Raw genomic sequence first — 15,474 nt, forward strand, 5'->3', positions numbered from 1 at the left:
GGGAGGGGGGCTCTCCCACACGGGAAGCCTTCGAGGGGCAGCTGGCAAGCCCCTGTCAGGGGCTGCTTCCAGTGGGGTCCTGCACTGAAGAGGGTTGGACTCGCTGGCCTTCTTGGCCCCCTCCAGCTCGCTGATCGCGATTCGGATTCTCTGAAGTGCACCGTCAGGTGTGGGACGGCTCCCTGGTTCCGACTGAGGAGGGGGCCTGCGCCGGGGTGGCAGGAGGGGTCGCGGCAGAAGGGAGAGGCGCACCTGGGAAGTTCAAGCAGCACTGCACCCAGAATGGCCGTGGTGCCGGAGGGGACGGGCGGGACATGCCGGGCAGGCAAGGCGGGTGGGCTGCAGTCCGGTGGGCAAAGTCGCCTCATGCAGCCTTGTGGGGCAGAACCCCCGGCCCGGCTGCGAGCCCCGTTCAGCCCCGAAGCGGAGCCAGGGCAGGAAGAGCGAGCGGTGCCGGAACTCCTCGGAGGGACGGCGGGTGCGGACCTGGCCTGTGCTGCAACCCACGTTTCGGGGCATCCGGAGCAGCGCCCACAGCTGGCCCTCGCCCCCTGCGCGCCGTGGCCGCAGCGTGGAGAAATTATGCCAGAGGAGGGAAAAAGGAAGGCAAACATTTTACTTTTCCAACACACGCTTAAAAAATCAAGCACACAAAACAGAACGATCAGAGTCACGGATGCCGAGGCCGGGCAGCGCCGCAAGGGCCTGGCAGGGGTGGCCCGCGGGCGGGCGGACGGATGTCCTTACCGGCGCACGCGTGCGCAGACACCCTCCGCCTGGCGCCTCCTGCAGGCTGAGCGGCCACATTGCTCGGAAAAGAGCTCCGCCTGCCCGCCCCCACCCCACCCCGTCAATAAATACGGCACCCTGCACGGTCCTTCGCCCCTGGCGATGCCCCGCCACCGAGCGCCCGGCCTCATCCCAGGGCCGCCCAGCCGGCACGGGCGGGAATGCTCCGGCCGGCCCGGCCCGGGGGGCGCCCCACGTCAGTGGGACACGTCCGCCTCGAGGCGGCAGCAGGGGTTCCGCGCCCCGCACAGGGGCACGGTGCTGTCCCGGGCCTGGCCCTCCATGTCCACGTCCAGGAGGGTCTGACGCAAGGACGGCGCCCGTGGGGGGGCCTCGCCCGGCGAAGAAGCGCCTCCCGGTGCCCGGCCCAGCGAGACGAGCTTCCAGGGGTCGATGCGATGGCGGCCTGCGGACGGGCGCGGACGGGCCGCGAAGGCGAGGGTCCGCGGGCGCTCCACCAGCACGGCGCTCAGGGTGGGCCGCTCCGCCCCCTGGGGGTGGGCGCGGGAGGCAAGGAAGGAGGGGGCGAAGGGCAGCACCTCCCGCGAGCCTGGAGGAGCAAGAGAAGGCGGGGGGAGTGTTGCATGAGAGCAGGCCTCTCTGGATTCGGGGTGCTCTCGGCACCCCCACTGGCTGCCGGTGCTCTTTTGCCTGGGGGCACAAGGCAGCTGCCCTGCCCGTGCCTGTGGGGACAAAAACGGACTCCCCCCCCCCCCCTTCTCCTCCCCCCGAGCACAGCACCGTATCCGAGGGGCCTCCTTTGCCTTCTTCTGGCAGAGGTGCTCAGCGCGAGCGCACGCCCCCGGCCCCTCAGGCCCCCCGCCCGCCTTTGGCCTTGCTGCTGGGCCAGGCCTGGGGAGAGGGCTCCCGGCGCCCCGCTCCAGCAAGGCCTGTGGGCTGGGGGCTCACCCAGGCAGCCGGGCCCCTGCGGGCTCTGCTGGAGGGCCCCGTCCGACGGCGTCCGACGGTGCCCCCGGGGGACGGCCTGCACGGCGCTGACGTGCGTTGGGGTGAGCGACTGCCGGGGGTCCCTCTTGAAGCTCTCGGCGGTGACGTCCACCAGCGCGTTGGGGCAGGGGGCGGGGGCCAGGCTCTCGTAGGCGGGGGCCTCGTCGCTGTCCGAGGGCAGGAGGGACTTGGTGGAGTTGCAGTCGGAGAGGGACGAGAGTGACAGGAGCGTGGCGGAGCTGGGGGGCCCGGAGGGGGGCCCCTGGGGCTGCACCCCCCTTCCCACCAGCTCCACCAGCTCCACGCCCAGGGCGATGGAGGCCAGGATGGACGCGCAGCTCAGGAGCACCAGCTCGCTGCGCCGGTGGGAGGGGGCCGGGCCCCGCCTGGGCCCCTCGGCGGCAGGGGGTCCCCCAGGCCCGCTGGCCTCTGCTGCTGCTCCCGGTGGGAGGAGGGGGAAGTCGGGCGACTGCGGCGTGCTGCTTCCCCGCTCGGCGAACTCCTCTGGGGGGACGGAGAAAGTGCCTGTCAGTATTTGCAGGGTACGCCCCCGATGCCCCCACACCTGAGGGCCCGAGGCAGGCAAGCCGCTCTCCGCAGGGATCACGGAGCCCCTGCTCACCCACCGGCCCCAGGAGGCCCTTCCAGCCGGAAGGAGCGGGAGGAAAGGGCTGGGGGGCCCAACGGCCAGGAGGCAGAAATGGCGCTGCCCGGGCGGCCCGGCACACCCTGGGAGAGGCAGGGGGCTGCGGAGTCAGACGCCCACCTGGACACCGGCGCCTCCTGGGCCGGGTCCCTCTGGGCCAGTCTCACCTGTCCTCTGCCCGTCTGGCAGGCAGCCTGAGACCTGAAGACCGGAGCTGCCGGGCGCCCCTCCGCGCCCACCCACCAGGCCTCGCCCCAGCTGGCGAGGGGCTCCGTCCTCCTCCGCCCAGTGACCTCCAGAGGGTGCGGGGGGCTCACCCATCTCCGTGAGGCTGGCGAAGCCCACCGCCAGCGGCACGTGCTTCGGGGACTTGCCCAGGTTGGGGGCGCTGGAGGACCACTGCTTGCTGCCCTCGGCCAGGGACTTCAACCTGCACAGGTGGAGCAGAGAGCGGGCCACCCCGCCTGAGTGCCAGGCGCCCCCACGGGCACACGCACGTGTCCCCCGCCAGGGGCCTGCCACCCAGCCCCACACCTCACCTCTCCTCCCCGCCGAATCGCTCCTTGTGGACGGTGGAGCTGGGCCCCCACGTCCGGCCCTTCTTCTTGGGGCCCACCAGCTCCTCCCGCGTGGCCACGGCGGTGCGGCCCCAGGTCTGGCTCCCGTCCAAGGGGGTCACTGCAGCAGCCCGGGGAGAGCGGGCAGGATGAGTCCCGGCAGCTCCGCGCCGGCCAGGCCAGCCTCCCCTCTCCCACCCGCCCACCCACCCACCCGCCGGAGCCCACGGCAGTCCCCGGAGGGGCGCTGCTTGTGTGGCCTTCCTGGTGGCCGCGGTGAGGGAAGCCCCCCAGGGCTCGCTTTCTGCCGGGGAAGGCAGGCCAGCCCTGCCCTGCTTGGCCTGCCCTGCACCGGGGGGCGGGGGGCTGAGAGGGCCCTGGGGAAGCTGCCCTCATGGCCTGGGCCGCCTCGAGAGCTCCTTTGGGGAAAGGGGCATTCACTGAGGAAAACCTTTGGAGCGCTCCATCACCAGGGCAGCCTCTTGGGGTCCGCGGCGAGGCCGAGGGCAGCTGGGGCCGGGTGAGGGGCTTCCAGAGGCGTCTCCCCAACCCGCCCCTGGCTGCGTCCAGCCTCTCCCTGCCTCCTTCCTTCCCTCCCTCCCTCCCTCCTACCCGGGGCCGGGCCGGGCCGGGCCGGGGGTCACTCACGGCGGATGGCACGCAGGCGGGGGATGATGCCGGGGCTGCCGGGCGGGCTGGCACCGTCGGAGCCCAGCCCTTTCCGTCGGTCGAGCGTGGGCGACACCTGCACCGTGATCTTGTGCTCGAAGCCTGCGGAGAGGGCAGTGGGGGAGGATCGCTCACGAGCACTGCCCCCCTGGGCCCATGGGGGACAGCCGCCCCCTGCGCGCCCCCCAGGGCCAGCACTACCTGAGGGGAGGCTGATGCGGTTGCCGTCGCGCAGCTTGAGGCGGGAGCGCCGGAAGTGCCCCTTCCGCTTCCTGACGCGCGGCTTCTCCTGCCCCATCTGCGCCATGATGAGGTGCAGCTCGCGCTCCACAATGTCGATCTCGCGCTGCGCCAGCTCCTGCTCCCTCCGGCGCAGCTCGGCCTCCTGGCTCTTCTGCTCCCGGGCCGCCCGCAGCAGCTCCTCCTCGCGGCTGCGCAGCTCCTGGGGAGGCGGGAGGGTTCAGAGGCCCGGACTGGCTCCGGGGGCTCCCCGCCAGCCCCGGTTCGGCCCCCGGCGGGGCCCGGCAGGCGGCCCCGAGGGCACGTGTGGGGGCGGTGCTGTGGTGACCGGCCCCCGGCCCGGAGCGGCCCAGGCGGGCCAAGGCGCAGGATGCTCCTGGGGGGTGCTGGCCGCAGCGGGGGGGGGGCACTCACCTTCTCCTTGGTGCGCAGGTCGTGGAACATGGCCGCAATCTCTGCCTTCCAGTCCTGCTGCAGCGAGTGGAAGGACTCCAGCGGCATCTGGAACATGGCCGACTGCTCGATGGCCACCAGCCGCCGCAGGATGCAGCGGAAGTCCGGCCGGGCATGGGGCTCCGGGCTCCAGCATTCTGCCAAAGGGAGCAGAGGCGTCGGCGGGGAAGAGCAGTTGCACCGAGCAGACCCGGGCTGCCTTGATTCCTGCCGCAGCGCAGCCCGTGCCAGCAGGCAGCGGGGCACTCCGGGAGCAACGGGCCCCCCAAATGCCCCTCTCTGTTGCCGGCCCCCCAGTCTGGGCTCCAGCGGGCCAGTCTAGTCACCCTCCGAGAGGCTTCGGGCACCAGCCGTTCCACCGGCTGAGGCAGATGGCTGAGGAGGCCAGGGAGGGGCTCAGACTGGGGCAACCAGCGGGAGGCAGGCCCAGCGAAGGTGGGGCAGGGCCCGGCACCCCCATCCGTGGTGGGGCGAAGTGGCCGGCGGCCTGGCAGGAGGCCTCCTGGTTCTCCAGCAGTGCTGCTCACCAGGAGGGGAGAATGAGGGGAGGTTGCCAGCGCCGCCAGTCCTGCTTCAAAGCCTGGCCTGGCTCTCTCCTGACCTGGGATGAGTTTATTTGAACCGGAAAGAAGCCTCACTGTTCAAAAGAGTGCGCTTTTCTTCCACTGACTGAAATGCACAGTGCTCGGTTTGAAGTGTGCGGTTTCGAGAGCGCGCACCTTAATACGGGCATTTGCAAGCGTCTTGGCCCATGGGTGCTCCTGCCCGGTTTCAGGGCCGCGGGCAGGCCACCCCGAGCCACTGGCCAAGCCCCACATGTCCGGCTTCTCGCTTGGGTTACAGTGCCTGTTCTTCTCTGTGCGTGGGAGGGGGGCCTTGCCATGTGTGCCCCCCGCCGCTTGGAGCAAGAGCCCCCCGGAAGCAGGGCTCAGGGGCCTTCGGAGTGCTCTGGCCACTCACTCACCCTCCAGCAGGTGGGCAAAGGGTTCGGGGCACGTGGAGGGCACCGGCAGCGCCAGCTTGTTCATGGCCACACCATAGGCCACGGCAAGTGCGTCGATCTCGCGATATGGCACCTCTCCGGTCAGCAGCTCCCACAGCAGCACCCCAAAGCTGGAAGCACAGAGGAAGTGGGACTCGGCGCATGGCACACCACCGAGACAAAGCCCCTCGACCCGGAGCGGCCCCAGGGGGCAGCGGGCTGATGTTGCCCCGGGACTTCCAGATCGTGCGAGAACGTGCGCTGGCTGCCCCCCAGGCTGAGCTTGGCTACCTCCGTGGAAGGCGGCCCTGCCCACTGCGGCCGCTCCTGCACAGGCAAGCCGTGGGGGGCGCTGCAGCGCCTGCCCCCGGCCACGCTACCTCCACACGTCGCTGCTCTTGGAGAAGAGCGAGTGCTTGATGACCTCCGGGGCCATCCAGGCGTAGGTGCCGGCTGCGCTCATCTTGGTGGTCTTGTGCCACTCCCGTGCCAGGCCGAAGTCGGTTATCTTGAGGGTCCGGCCACTCAGGTCCTCGTTCTCGATGCGCTCCAGGATGAGGACTGGAAAGGGCCGGAGACACAGGCCACAGGGGGCGGGGAGGGGAGGGAAGACATCCCTCTTCACCACCATGGCATCTGTCAGCTCGTTCTCGAATGCGACTGCCCTCGGCTGTGGCATGACTGATGCCACGCCGTGTCCTGCCCTGTGCTCGCTTTCTGAGCTGTGTTGGGCAGCCAGGACACTAAACCCCAGCCTGCCTCCCCCGGCCAGCCTGATGGGCCAGGAAGAGGGGCCGGTGAAGGCTGGCGCTGGGGATGCCTCCATCGCAGCCCTGCCCCCCATCTCTGTTGCCACCCCGCAGGGCCGCCCTGTCAAGTGTATCCCTGGACACCGTCGGAGGGGAGAGGGCAGGAGCCCCCCGCACACACGCCCCCTCGGTGAGCCAGGAGCACGGGGCAGTGGCTCCAGAGGTGTGATCCCGCGTACCCGGCTGGGTGCGGGCAACGGGCTCTCTGAACGGGCCTTTGCAAACGCGTCTGGGGCAAAAGGCACAGGCCGTCCAGAGCAGGCGCCTCCAGCAGGAAGCCTCGGCCACTAGCTTCCAGGCTGCTCACGGCCGCTCAGCGGTGCGGGCTCAGGCGTAATTCGGCCTCGGGGCTTCTCAAGCAGCCAAGGCAATGCTGCGCTCACGCAGCAACAGCTCCCGGGGCGGCAGGGGCCACAGGGGCTGAGAGACGGGGGATCGCCCGGGGTTCTTGCTCGTTCAAGGACGAGTTTGTTTGCTCGGAGTGGGAGCGGGAGCGGTTCTGTGCCGTCAGAAGTGTGGCCTGCGCTGCTTGGCACTTCTGGCTCCGTGGCCGGGGACCTGCCCCAGGACGCCGGCCGGCACGCGTGGCTGCATGGGAAGGGCTGGGACCCCCCGGCGCCCCCTGCCTCCCCCCTGCAGGGCACTTACTGTTGATGGACTTGAGGTCCCGGTGGATGATGGAGACCACGGCCTCATTGTGCAGGTAGTTCATGCCCCGCGCGACCTGCACGGCCCAGTTGACCAGCACGTGCGGGGGCACCTTCTTGCCCGCCAGCACCCGGCTGAGCGCCCCACCCCGGGCGTACTCCATCACCAGGCACAGATTGGGGGGCACGAGGCAGACGGCCCGCAGCGCGATGATGTTGGGGTGGCGCAGCATGGCGAAGAGCCGGGCCTCCTGCCGCACGTTCGCTGCAGTCACCGCGACGTCCTCCTCGGGGTCCTGGCGGGTGGCCTTCACCGCCACCTCCTCCCCTCGCCACAGGCCCTTGTACACCTTCCCAAACCCGCCCACGCCGATGATCTCTTCCAGCTCCAGCTCCTGGAAGGAGACCTCCGGGGGGAGCGCGCCCTCCAGGGAGCCCTGCACCTGGGCATAGGTGGGCTTGCTGGCCACGTAGTTGCTCGGGAAGACGCCCACCTTGTCCTGCAGCTTCCCGGTCCACCAGCCCTCGTCCCCGGAGACGGAGGCGTCCTGGGAGAGCACCTCCACCAGGTCGCCCCGCCGCAGGGTGAGCTCCTCCTCTGCTGCCGCCTCGTAGTCAAAGACCGCCGTCCAGAAGGGGCGAGGGGCTGGCGGGCAGGCGGCCCACAGCCCCCCGCAGTCCCCCACCCCCTCGCACGCCTGCTCCATGGGGTCAGCTCCCACCGGCGGCCCGCGCCTCGGAGGGTCGTGGCCTTGCATGCTTCACAGCCCCACGTGGGCCAGTGGGCCGGCGCTGGCCCCAGCGGAGTGCTGGGGGCCCGATCCTGCGCCGCCCACCCCTCCTGCTTCATGGGCGCCCATCCTGCCGGCTGGCGCCCCCTCCTCGCCAAAGGGCTGCTCCCGCAGGCCTCCGGGGATGCTGGTCGGTACGGCGCCGGGAGGAGAGCAGCGGCGAGCCCTGCAAAGGCGGGACGGGGCGGTCACGACCTCGCCTGATAATCCGCGACTTAAACGACAAGCAATCCGGCCTCCCCCGCCCCGCCCGGCCGCAGGGAGCGCGCTCCGGCGCGGAAGAAAGAGGCCATTATGCTCGGCCGCGGAGGACGCGCCAGGAGCCGGCGGCGGCGGAGGCATCCCCGCTCGCCCTGCCGGGGCAGCCGAGCGCGCTCCGTGGCGGCGAGGCACGGGTCCCGTGGCGGGTCCCCCGCGGGAGGGAAGAAGGGCGAGCCCTCTGGCGGCGCCGCAGCGCGGCCATCCCGGCACCCGCCCCCTCCGCTTCGCTCGCCCTTCTCCGAGCCGCCGTGGGCGCGGGCGCCCGTCCTGTGCCAGCCCTGCCGGCTCCTGCGGGCGCCGCCCGTGCGGTCGATTCCCGGGCTCCTACGGCCGCACCTGCCCGCCCGCGCCCATCCACCTGCCCGCTCCTGCGCCTGCCCGTGCAGCGCCCCCCTCTCCGGCCCGCCCTGGCCGTGGCCTGGCCCTGCGCCGCTTTGCCCGGGCTGGCAGCGGCCCCTCGCCCGGCTGCCCCGCCGGCCCACCTGGCGAGCCCCGCGCCTCCCGCTGCCGCCCGCACGCTCCGATCGGGCCCGCTCCCCGCGCGGGGCTCGGCGGCTGCTGCGGGCTGGCGCGTCCAGCGCTCGCCCGGCAGCCGCGGCACGGCTGTCAGCTGGGGAGCGGCCGGCCGGGGAGCCGCACGCCGGCGCCCTGTGCATGCCGGGACTCGTAGTCCCGGGAGGGGCAGCCCTCGCCCCGCACCTGCCTGGCCGCTCGCCCTCGCCAGGCGCGCGGGGACGCGGCCGGGTGGGACCCCGGTAGCCGGAACCGCCGGCAGCCCCGCCTGCTGGCGGCGCTCGGGGGCCTCCGGGGAGCCCCCGGCGAGCCCGCTCGCTCCCGGAAAGCGGCTCAGTCGCGGTCTCAGCCCCGCGCCGGCTCCCCCGGCCTGCGTGCTCCGCCGCCGCGGCTCCCGCTCGGCGCGCCTGCCCTCCTGCCGGGGCGCGTGCTTCGGGGGCCCGGCGCCGGTTCCTGCAGAAGGCGGCTGCAGGCTGGCGTGCTCCCGCCCCAGGGCGCTCGACCCTCGGAAGCCCGCGCGGCCCCCGGAGGGGTCCCCAAAGCGGAGCCGCCCCCGCCTCGCCGTTGGGCTTTCGGGCTCTGCCTGCGCGCGGGGCACTGGAGCTGGGCGGCTGCGCCCCCGGAAAGTTTTCCGCGCGGCCCCCACCCGGCGGCCACTGTGCGCTGTCCTTTCGCAGGGCGGCCAGTCTGCTTCCAAGCACCCGGATGTCGGATTTTCCAGGGGCGGCTCCGCCGGGATGGTGGGAATGATCATCCCGGATCGGCAAGGAATCGTTTCCAGCGCAGGTGGACATGACCCGAGAGCGCAAAGCCGAACGGGCAGCGCGAAGTAAGTGTCTGTGTTGCTGCTGTTCTCTGTGGCTGAGTCGGCCGCCCGGGGACGGCCCTGCCCATCCGCACTGTCCAGACGCCCCCCCACCCCCAGCTCCCAGGAACGGGACCACCCACCTCCAGCTGCCCCCTTTTCCAGCACCACACCTCCCCTGGTTCTCTCCAGCGAGCACTGCCTTCTCGCGGGGTTGCAGATTGGGTCCAGCCGCCCTCGCTTCTCTTCTGGCAGCACGGCGTCATGTGACCCTGCTAGGAGACCCCCCAGTGGAGTCTCAGGTCCCCTCATCATATTAAGGTATGCATGGGGAGGTCATTTTTATATTACCAACCGTCATCTCCTTCATAGGAGAGCACCAGACCACCCCAAGCAGCTGCTCTGGGAGGGGCGGCCACAGTTGCCAGCGGCCTGGGGAGCCACCCCCACCCCCAGCCTGGCCAGGCCCGGGGGACAGCCCGCTTCCTTCTGAGGGGGCAGGCCTGAGGCTGGGTGGGGATGGCATGGGCTGCTCTGGCCGGGACACTGCTGCCTGAGGCCACTGGGGGCGCCGGGGGGGAGCCCAGTCTCGCCCAGCCGGTGGCGCTGTCCCAGCAACAGGCGGGGTGCCGTCACTGCTGGGCGTGTCTTGTGCAGTCTTCTGGAAGCTGGGGGCCAAGCCTCCTGCCAGCCCACAGCTGGGCCTTCAGGGGCCCTTTGTCCAGAGCCCCGAACATACCTGGCCTCCGCGAGGGACCTGCTGCCCGCGGGGCTGAAGGGGCAGGGCTGGTGGGCTGCGGGGCTCCGGAGGGCCCGGTGGGCCAGCAGGCTGTGGCTCCCCCGGCCCACCCCTGCACTCAGACAGACTTGATGAGGCCAGCACAACAGCCCAACTCGCTGTCCTGCCCCCAAGAGAATTTGGGGCCCGGCACTCTGCAGGCTGAGGCCTTCCGAGGCTTCCTCCCCTGACATGCAGTGGCCCCTCGGCCGCAGGGCCCTGGAAGGCTTGGAGGGTCCGGGCCCACAGGGCTCAGAACGGAGGGGCTGGAGCCCTGCCCCCTTTCCACAGCTGTAATCACAGCTCAGTCATGCTTCGATTGACTGTCAACGTTTTATTATCCTCTTATGACATTAACTTACTCTGTTTTTATTAGTATGCTGGCATTTTGTTCACTGCCTTGGCTCAGAGTGGAGGGTAATCCATAGCTACCAGCAAACGGAGCTGCCCGAAGGGGGCCCAAGCGGCACGGCAGCTGCAGTGGTGCCCCCCCCCCGTATTCCTCCCGCGGGGCTTGCCACGAGCATCCCTCGCCCTGCGAGAGCTCCCAGCTCTCTGCCTCCGTGGCTCACAGGAGGAGGGACAGCGCCGCACAGGAGCACTCCGCATGCACGGCTGCAGCTGGCACCGGTGCGCGTGCAGGCATGGGCCGACGCATGGGCATGCCCGCTGCAGCTGCGCGCACCCTCTGCCTGCGCTGGCAGAAGTGCCACTGCTTCACATGCGCTTCGAGTGCACGAACAGGCGCAGCCTGGGCAGCCTCCCCTTGGAGAAGAAGGTCTTCCACTTGAGGGTCGTGGTGCCAAAGTGGGTCACGCCCCGCATCCTGAAGGGGTGCACGTTGTTCTGGTAGCTGAGCGGGACGACGCTGTGCAGGGCGGGCGGCTTGGGGTGGATGCGGACGGAGTGGTGGATCAGCTCGTAGAGGATCCGCTGGCCCAGGTCCACGGGCGCCTGCCGCAGCTGCAGGGTGTTGCCCGCGACGTACTTGTGCTGGTGGCGGCCGCCCATCAGCAGCTGCTGCACCATGGCCCGGATCAGGGGGTTGCTCACGCCGTAGAGGTCCAGCAGCCGGGAGGAGCGCTCGTGCCACGCGGCCGAATCCATGCCCCCCTCCACCTCCTTCAGCTGCATGAGCGTCTGGAAGAGCTTTATGAACCTCTCCCAGTCGATCCCTTTGTCGTCCTCCAGGCGGAAGACGTGCTGCCGGCCGCCCCGCCGGAACCTGTTGCGATGCAGGAGCCCCGCTGGCTTGGTGGTCTTGTACAGGAAGTCCTTTGCCAGCCGGTAGCCCCTCAGCCGGGGCCTCTGGAACTGGTCCTCCAGGGCCGGAGGCAGGTCCTGGTCCATCTGTATGATGGCCTTCCAGGCCCTCGCGCGCGGCTGGCCCATGAACCACATCAGCCTGCCTGACTCGCGCGCAGCCGGCAGTTTCGCCCACTTCTGCTTCTGCCGCTGCTCCTCCCTGCCCACCTTCTCCCTCCCTCTTTGCATCCTTTTCTCAGCCTCGTCCAGCGGGATGATCCGTGACTTGTACTGGAGCCGCTTCTGCTGCAGCAGCAGCTTCTGCTCCTGGGCCTTCTCGACGTCGGTCTGCCACCTCCTGAGGGTCTCCATGATCTTCGTGTTCAGCCAGAGCCTCTTGTCCGCCCTTTCCCCCCCCTCCTCCACCCACTCCGCCTTGGCCTCTTCCTCCCAGCTTTGCTTCGAGGCCTCTCTCTCCAGTTTCTGCTTCAGGGCCTTGGCCCGCAGCATGGTCTGGGCGTTTTCCAGCAGGCTCCTGACCCTGGCTGCGAGCGGCGGGGAGCCGGCCGCCCCAGATCGCTGGCGCTGCAGCATCTCCTTGAGCTCTGCCAAGATGGTGACACAGGCTTCCGGCAAGAGCTCCTGCAGCTCCCCTTCTGCCACGACCAGCTCCGCCTGCTCCACCAGGGCCTTGGCCAGGGCCTTGGCATCCGTCGCGGAGGTGACCTGAAGCAAGGACACCACTTGGGAGAGGCGCTGAAATGTCTTGGAATCGCTGCTCTCCAGCTTCTCCGGCTCGGTCAGGATTTCCAGGAGCAACTGAGCGCGTTCCGGAAGCTCAAGCTCTGGCCCAGGGGTAGGTTCATTCTCCCACAGGGCGATCAATGCCTCGCTTTCTTCCCCGGTGGGGAACCAAGGGCTCTCCTCCCACAGGTCTTCCCACAGGCCTGCCTCCAGCTCTGCCTCCAGCTCAGCCTGCAGCTCTGCCTGCAGCTCAGCCTGCAGCTCAGCCTCCAGCTCAGCCTCCAACTCTCCCTCCGCGATGAGTCTCCTTCTCCTGCGAGCCTTTCTCCCATGCTCCAGGAGCAGATCTTTCAGTTTGGCCTCAACCCGCTCGCTCATATCTTCCTCAGACATCTCCTTCAGTCTTTCCTGAGCCAGTTCTGCGGCGTATGCCTGGACCAGCTCCATGGCCCTTGCCTGGGACAGCTCGAGGACTTTTGCCTCATCCACCTCCACGGCTTCTGCCTCGGCCAGCTGCAACACTCTGTCCTCATCTATGTGCAGGGACATGGCCATGGCCAGCTCCATCGCCCTCGCCTCCACCAGCTCGACGGCCCTGGCCTCCGCCAGGGCCTGGATTCTTTCCTCGCTGGCATCCCCTTCCTTCCCCTCGGCTAGGAGCACCTCCCGGGCCTCGGCCAGAGCCCCCTGCATCACCTCCGCATGGACCATCTTCCGCGCCTTGGCCAGCGCCTTCTCCCACGCCTCGGTCAGCGCCTTCTCCCGTGCGGTGAGCAGCGCCTTCTCCCGCGCCTCTGCCACCACTGTCTCCCTGGCCTCGGCCATGGCCACGGCCATGGCCTCCTTCAGGGTCGCCTCTTGGACCTCCACCAGGGCCCTCTCCTTCAGCTCGGCCAGCAAGAGCTCCTTGGCCTCGGCCCGCAGCTCAGCCAGGGAGTGCTCCGACACACGGGCCAGCACCCCCTCCGGCCCAGTGATCAGGACCTCCTGCTGCAGCCGTCGCACCGGGGCCCGCCGCTCCTCCATGCCCTCGGCCACCTCCCTGGCCTGGGCAGCTGGCTGGGCCACTTTCCTCTGGGCCACTCTCAATTTCTTGCTGGCCCTTTCCCACGCAAGTGGCTTGGCCTCCCGGCGCTCTCTCCCCCAGGACCCCAGGCGCCCCTTTCCCCGGGCCCCCTCCCTGTCGCTGCCCCCGGCTGCCTCCCTGTCCTTCTGGCCGGCTGCCTGCTGGTCCTGCCCCAGAGCCGAGGGTGCTTGCTCCCAGCCTTCCGGTGCCTCCGGCTCGTGCTTGGCCCCTCCCCTCCCCGCCGCCGCCTCTGCCCTCACGCCCACCCGCCCCACCTTCTCTCTCTTGGAGAGCAGGTGCCTCCGCTTGCCTGCCCTTTCCCTCTCCTTGGGCCCCCTTTTCTCCCCAGGGACCCGCTTTCCAGAAGCCGCGCTTTCCACCTCGGAAGAGCCCTCCCGACTCAGGTCGCTGCGCTCGGCCTCGCTCCCCGAGCGGCCCGGCACGTCCTCCTCCGTCCTCACGGCGAGCACCGCCTCCACGCTTTCCTCCAACGGCGGCGGCTGCGGCTCCTGGGAGGAGGCCTTCAGCCAGTCCTCCACGTGCCTCGCCCGCCCTGCCTCCTCCAGGGTGACTTCCTCCTGGAGGGTGGGGAGGGCCTGGCCGAGGGCCAGGAGGGCCTCCCAGGACACGGCCCGTCTGGCCAGGGCAACGCGGGCCGAGGCCAGCAAGTCCTCGGCTGCGGTGCGGCCCTCGGCGGGGGGGGCGATGCGCAGCATCAGCAGCTGGTAGAGGTCGCTGCGCCACTTGGACTTGTCGGCGCTGTACTGCTGGTCGGGGTCGATGATGCTGCCCTTGGTGGCCACGGAGGGCAGCTTGGCGGGCGACGGCTGACTGGGCCTGGCCTGCAGGACGCCGCTTTCCCGCTTGGCTTCCACCGGGAGCGCAGCCACCTGCTCCTCCTTCTTGACCTTCTGCCGCTTCAGCACCTCCACGTAGAGCTGCGTGCGGGTGTCGCGCCGCTGCAGGAGGACAGGCTGGGCCTGCTTGCGCGGCCGGACTGGCTTTGGCGCCTCCTGGGAAACGACGGGCAGCAGCTTGGGGCCCGGCCGCTTCTCCCGGGCCTTGTGCTCCCTCCTGGCCCGCCGCACTTCCCGCCACAAGGAGACGCTGCTGCCGCTGGTGCTGCCGCTGGTGCTGCCGCTGGTGCTGCCACTGCCGCTGCTGCCACTGCCGCTGCTGCTGCCGGAGGCGCTCTCCGGCGAGGCCACGCCGCCCGGCGCCGCCATGACGATGGCCTTGCCTTTGGGAACAGGTGCGAGGCTTTAGGATTTGTTCCACAGGCATCATTTTACACGGCTGCACATGGCACACAAGGTTTGGGCCCCCCAGACATGCAAGCCACCCCCCGCTCTGTCGTCGTACCTCGTGCCTTCTGGATCCGAGGGAGCTTCTCCTCTGCCTGTGGCCCAATGGCTTCCAAGGAAGTGGCTGTTAGCGAGAGGAGAGGAGAGGAGAGGAGAGGAGAGGAGAGGAGAGGAGAGGAGAGGGAGGCGAGCTTGGTGGACGGGCCCCAGCGAAGGCCAAGCCACCGTCCGCACAGGCAGCCCATGCTGCTCATCTCCCCACTTTCTCATGAGGGACTGATTCCATTAAAAACAATTCACTGTAACTGAACAACATGCAGCTCTAGCCGCCCACCTTGTGTGCGATTAACAGAAAGATAGGATAGAAATATTTTGAATAAACCAAATAAAATGTGAGGCGAAATGGACACAAAGAAACTCAGAAAGCCCGCCCCCCCAACAAAATTGTCTAGGGAATCTTGCCAGCCTCTGCCCTCCCCAAACCACAGGATTTAAAAATGCCACAGTGGCCAAACAAAAAGACAAAACCCGTGGAGGAAGACTTGGCCCAGTCTGCAAAGCGCACCCAGGAAAAGCCAGCCGCCTCAGCACCGTCTGAGCGCCGCGGGGGAGCTCGGCAGAGACCCCTGCTCTGGAGGAGCCCCGGGGCTCCCCTCCCGGAGTGCGCGCGCGCGCGGCGGGGGCGCAGGGAAGGCTCCGGGCCGGCGCCGCGGAGGGGCGGGGAGGGGCGGCCGGCCGGCCGGCCGGCCGGGGGGCCGACTTACTGGAGGCCTGCGGGGGCGCCCTGTCGGCGTGGGCGAAGAGCCCCAGCCAGCGGGCCTGCGCCGCCAGGTGGTCGTCGGGCTTGGCGAACTCGTCGGGCGTGCCCTCGGCGATGCCCTTGCGCCGGGAAAGCGGCGGGCGCACGGCGGGCTGCGCCCCCGCCCGCGGACACTCGGACATGAGGAACAGGTTGGCCGTCAGCTGGTTCTCCACGCGGGACAGCAGCCGCTCGGCGCCCTCGGTCAGCGCGTACACCGCCTCGTCCTGCGACTCCGCGATGATGCCCGCCGCGCGCACCCGGCGGGGGAACCTGCTCTCGAGCACGCGCTTCGGCTCGGTCCTGCGGGCGGGGAAGGGCGGCGGCAGCGGGGCGGCGTGACGCGGGCCGTCGCCCCGGCCGGACCCCCCCCGCCCCGCCGGCGCGCCAGCCCCGCACGCCTCGTGGGGCGCCTCCCCTGTGCGTGT

General features: G+C 70.0%; 1 protein-coding gene across 1 annotated transcript in view; it reads right to left on the reverse strand.

The window, feature by feature from the left end:
• Positions 1 to 986: 986 nt before the first annotated feature.
• The window catches only part of MAP3K10 (mitogen-activated protein kinase kinase kinase 10), a 19,923-nt gene continuing 5,435 nt past the window's right edge, over positions 987 to 15,474 (reverse strand). Inside the window, exons 6-18 of the mRNA XM_044425414.1 lie at positions 15,012 to 15,349; positions 14,306 to 14,371; positions 10,929 to 14,183; positions 6,742 to 7,374; positions 5,665 to 5,845; positions 5,267 to 5,415; positions 4,264 to 4,439; positions 3,811 to 4,051; positions 3,589 to 3,711; positions 2,923 to 3,061; positions 2,701 to 2,813; positions 1,699 to 2,241; positions 987 to 1,339 (exon numbers count right to left, since the gene is read on the reverse strand). Coding sequence (XP_044281349.1) covers positions 987 to 1,339; positions 1,699 to 2,241; positions 2,701 to 2,813; positions 2,923 to 3,061; positions 3,589 to 3,711; positions 3,811 to 4,051; positions 4,264 to 4,439; positions 5,267 to 5,415; positions 5,665 to 5,845; positions 6,742 to 7,374; positions 10,929 to 14,183; positions 14,306 to 14,371; positions 15,012 to 15,349 — 6,310 coding nt within the window. The remainder of the gene's footprint in view (positions 1,340 to 1,698; positions 2,242 to 2,700; positions 2,814 to 2,922; positions 3,062 to 3,588; positions 3,712 to 3,810; positions 4,052 to 4,263; positions 4,440 to 5,266; positions 5,416 to 5,664; positions 5,846 to 6,741; positions 7,375 to 10,928; positions 14,184 to 14,305; positions 14,372 to 15,011; positions 15,350 to 15,474) is intronic.

The sequence above is a fragment of the Varanus komodoensis genome, unplaced genomic scaffold (assembly GCF_004798865.1).
Source record: "Varanus komodoensis strain SLA01 unplaced genomic scaffold, ASM479886v1 scaffold153, whole genome shotgun sequence".
In the NCBI taxonomy this organism is placed as follows: domain Eukaryota; kingdom Metazoa; phylum Chordata; class Lepidosauria; order Squamata; family Varanidae; genus Varanus; species Varanus komodoensis.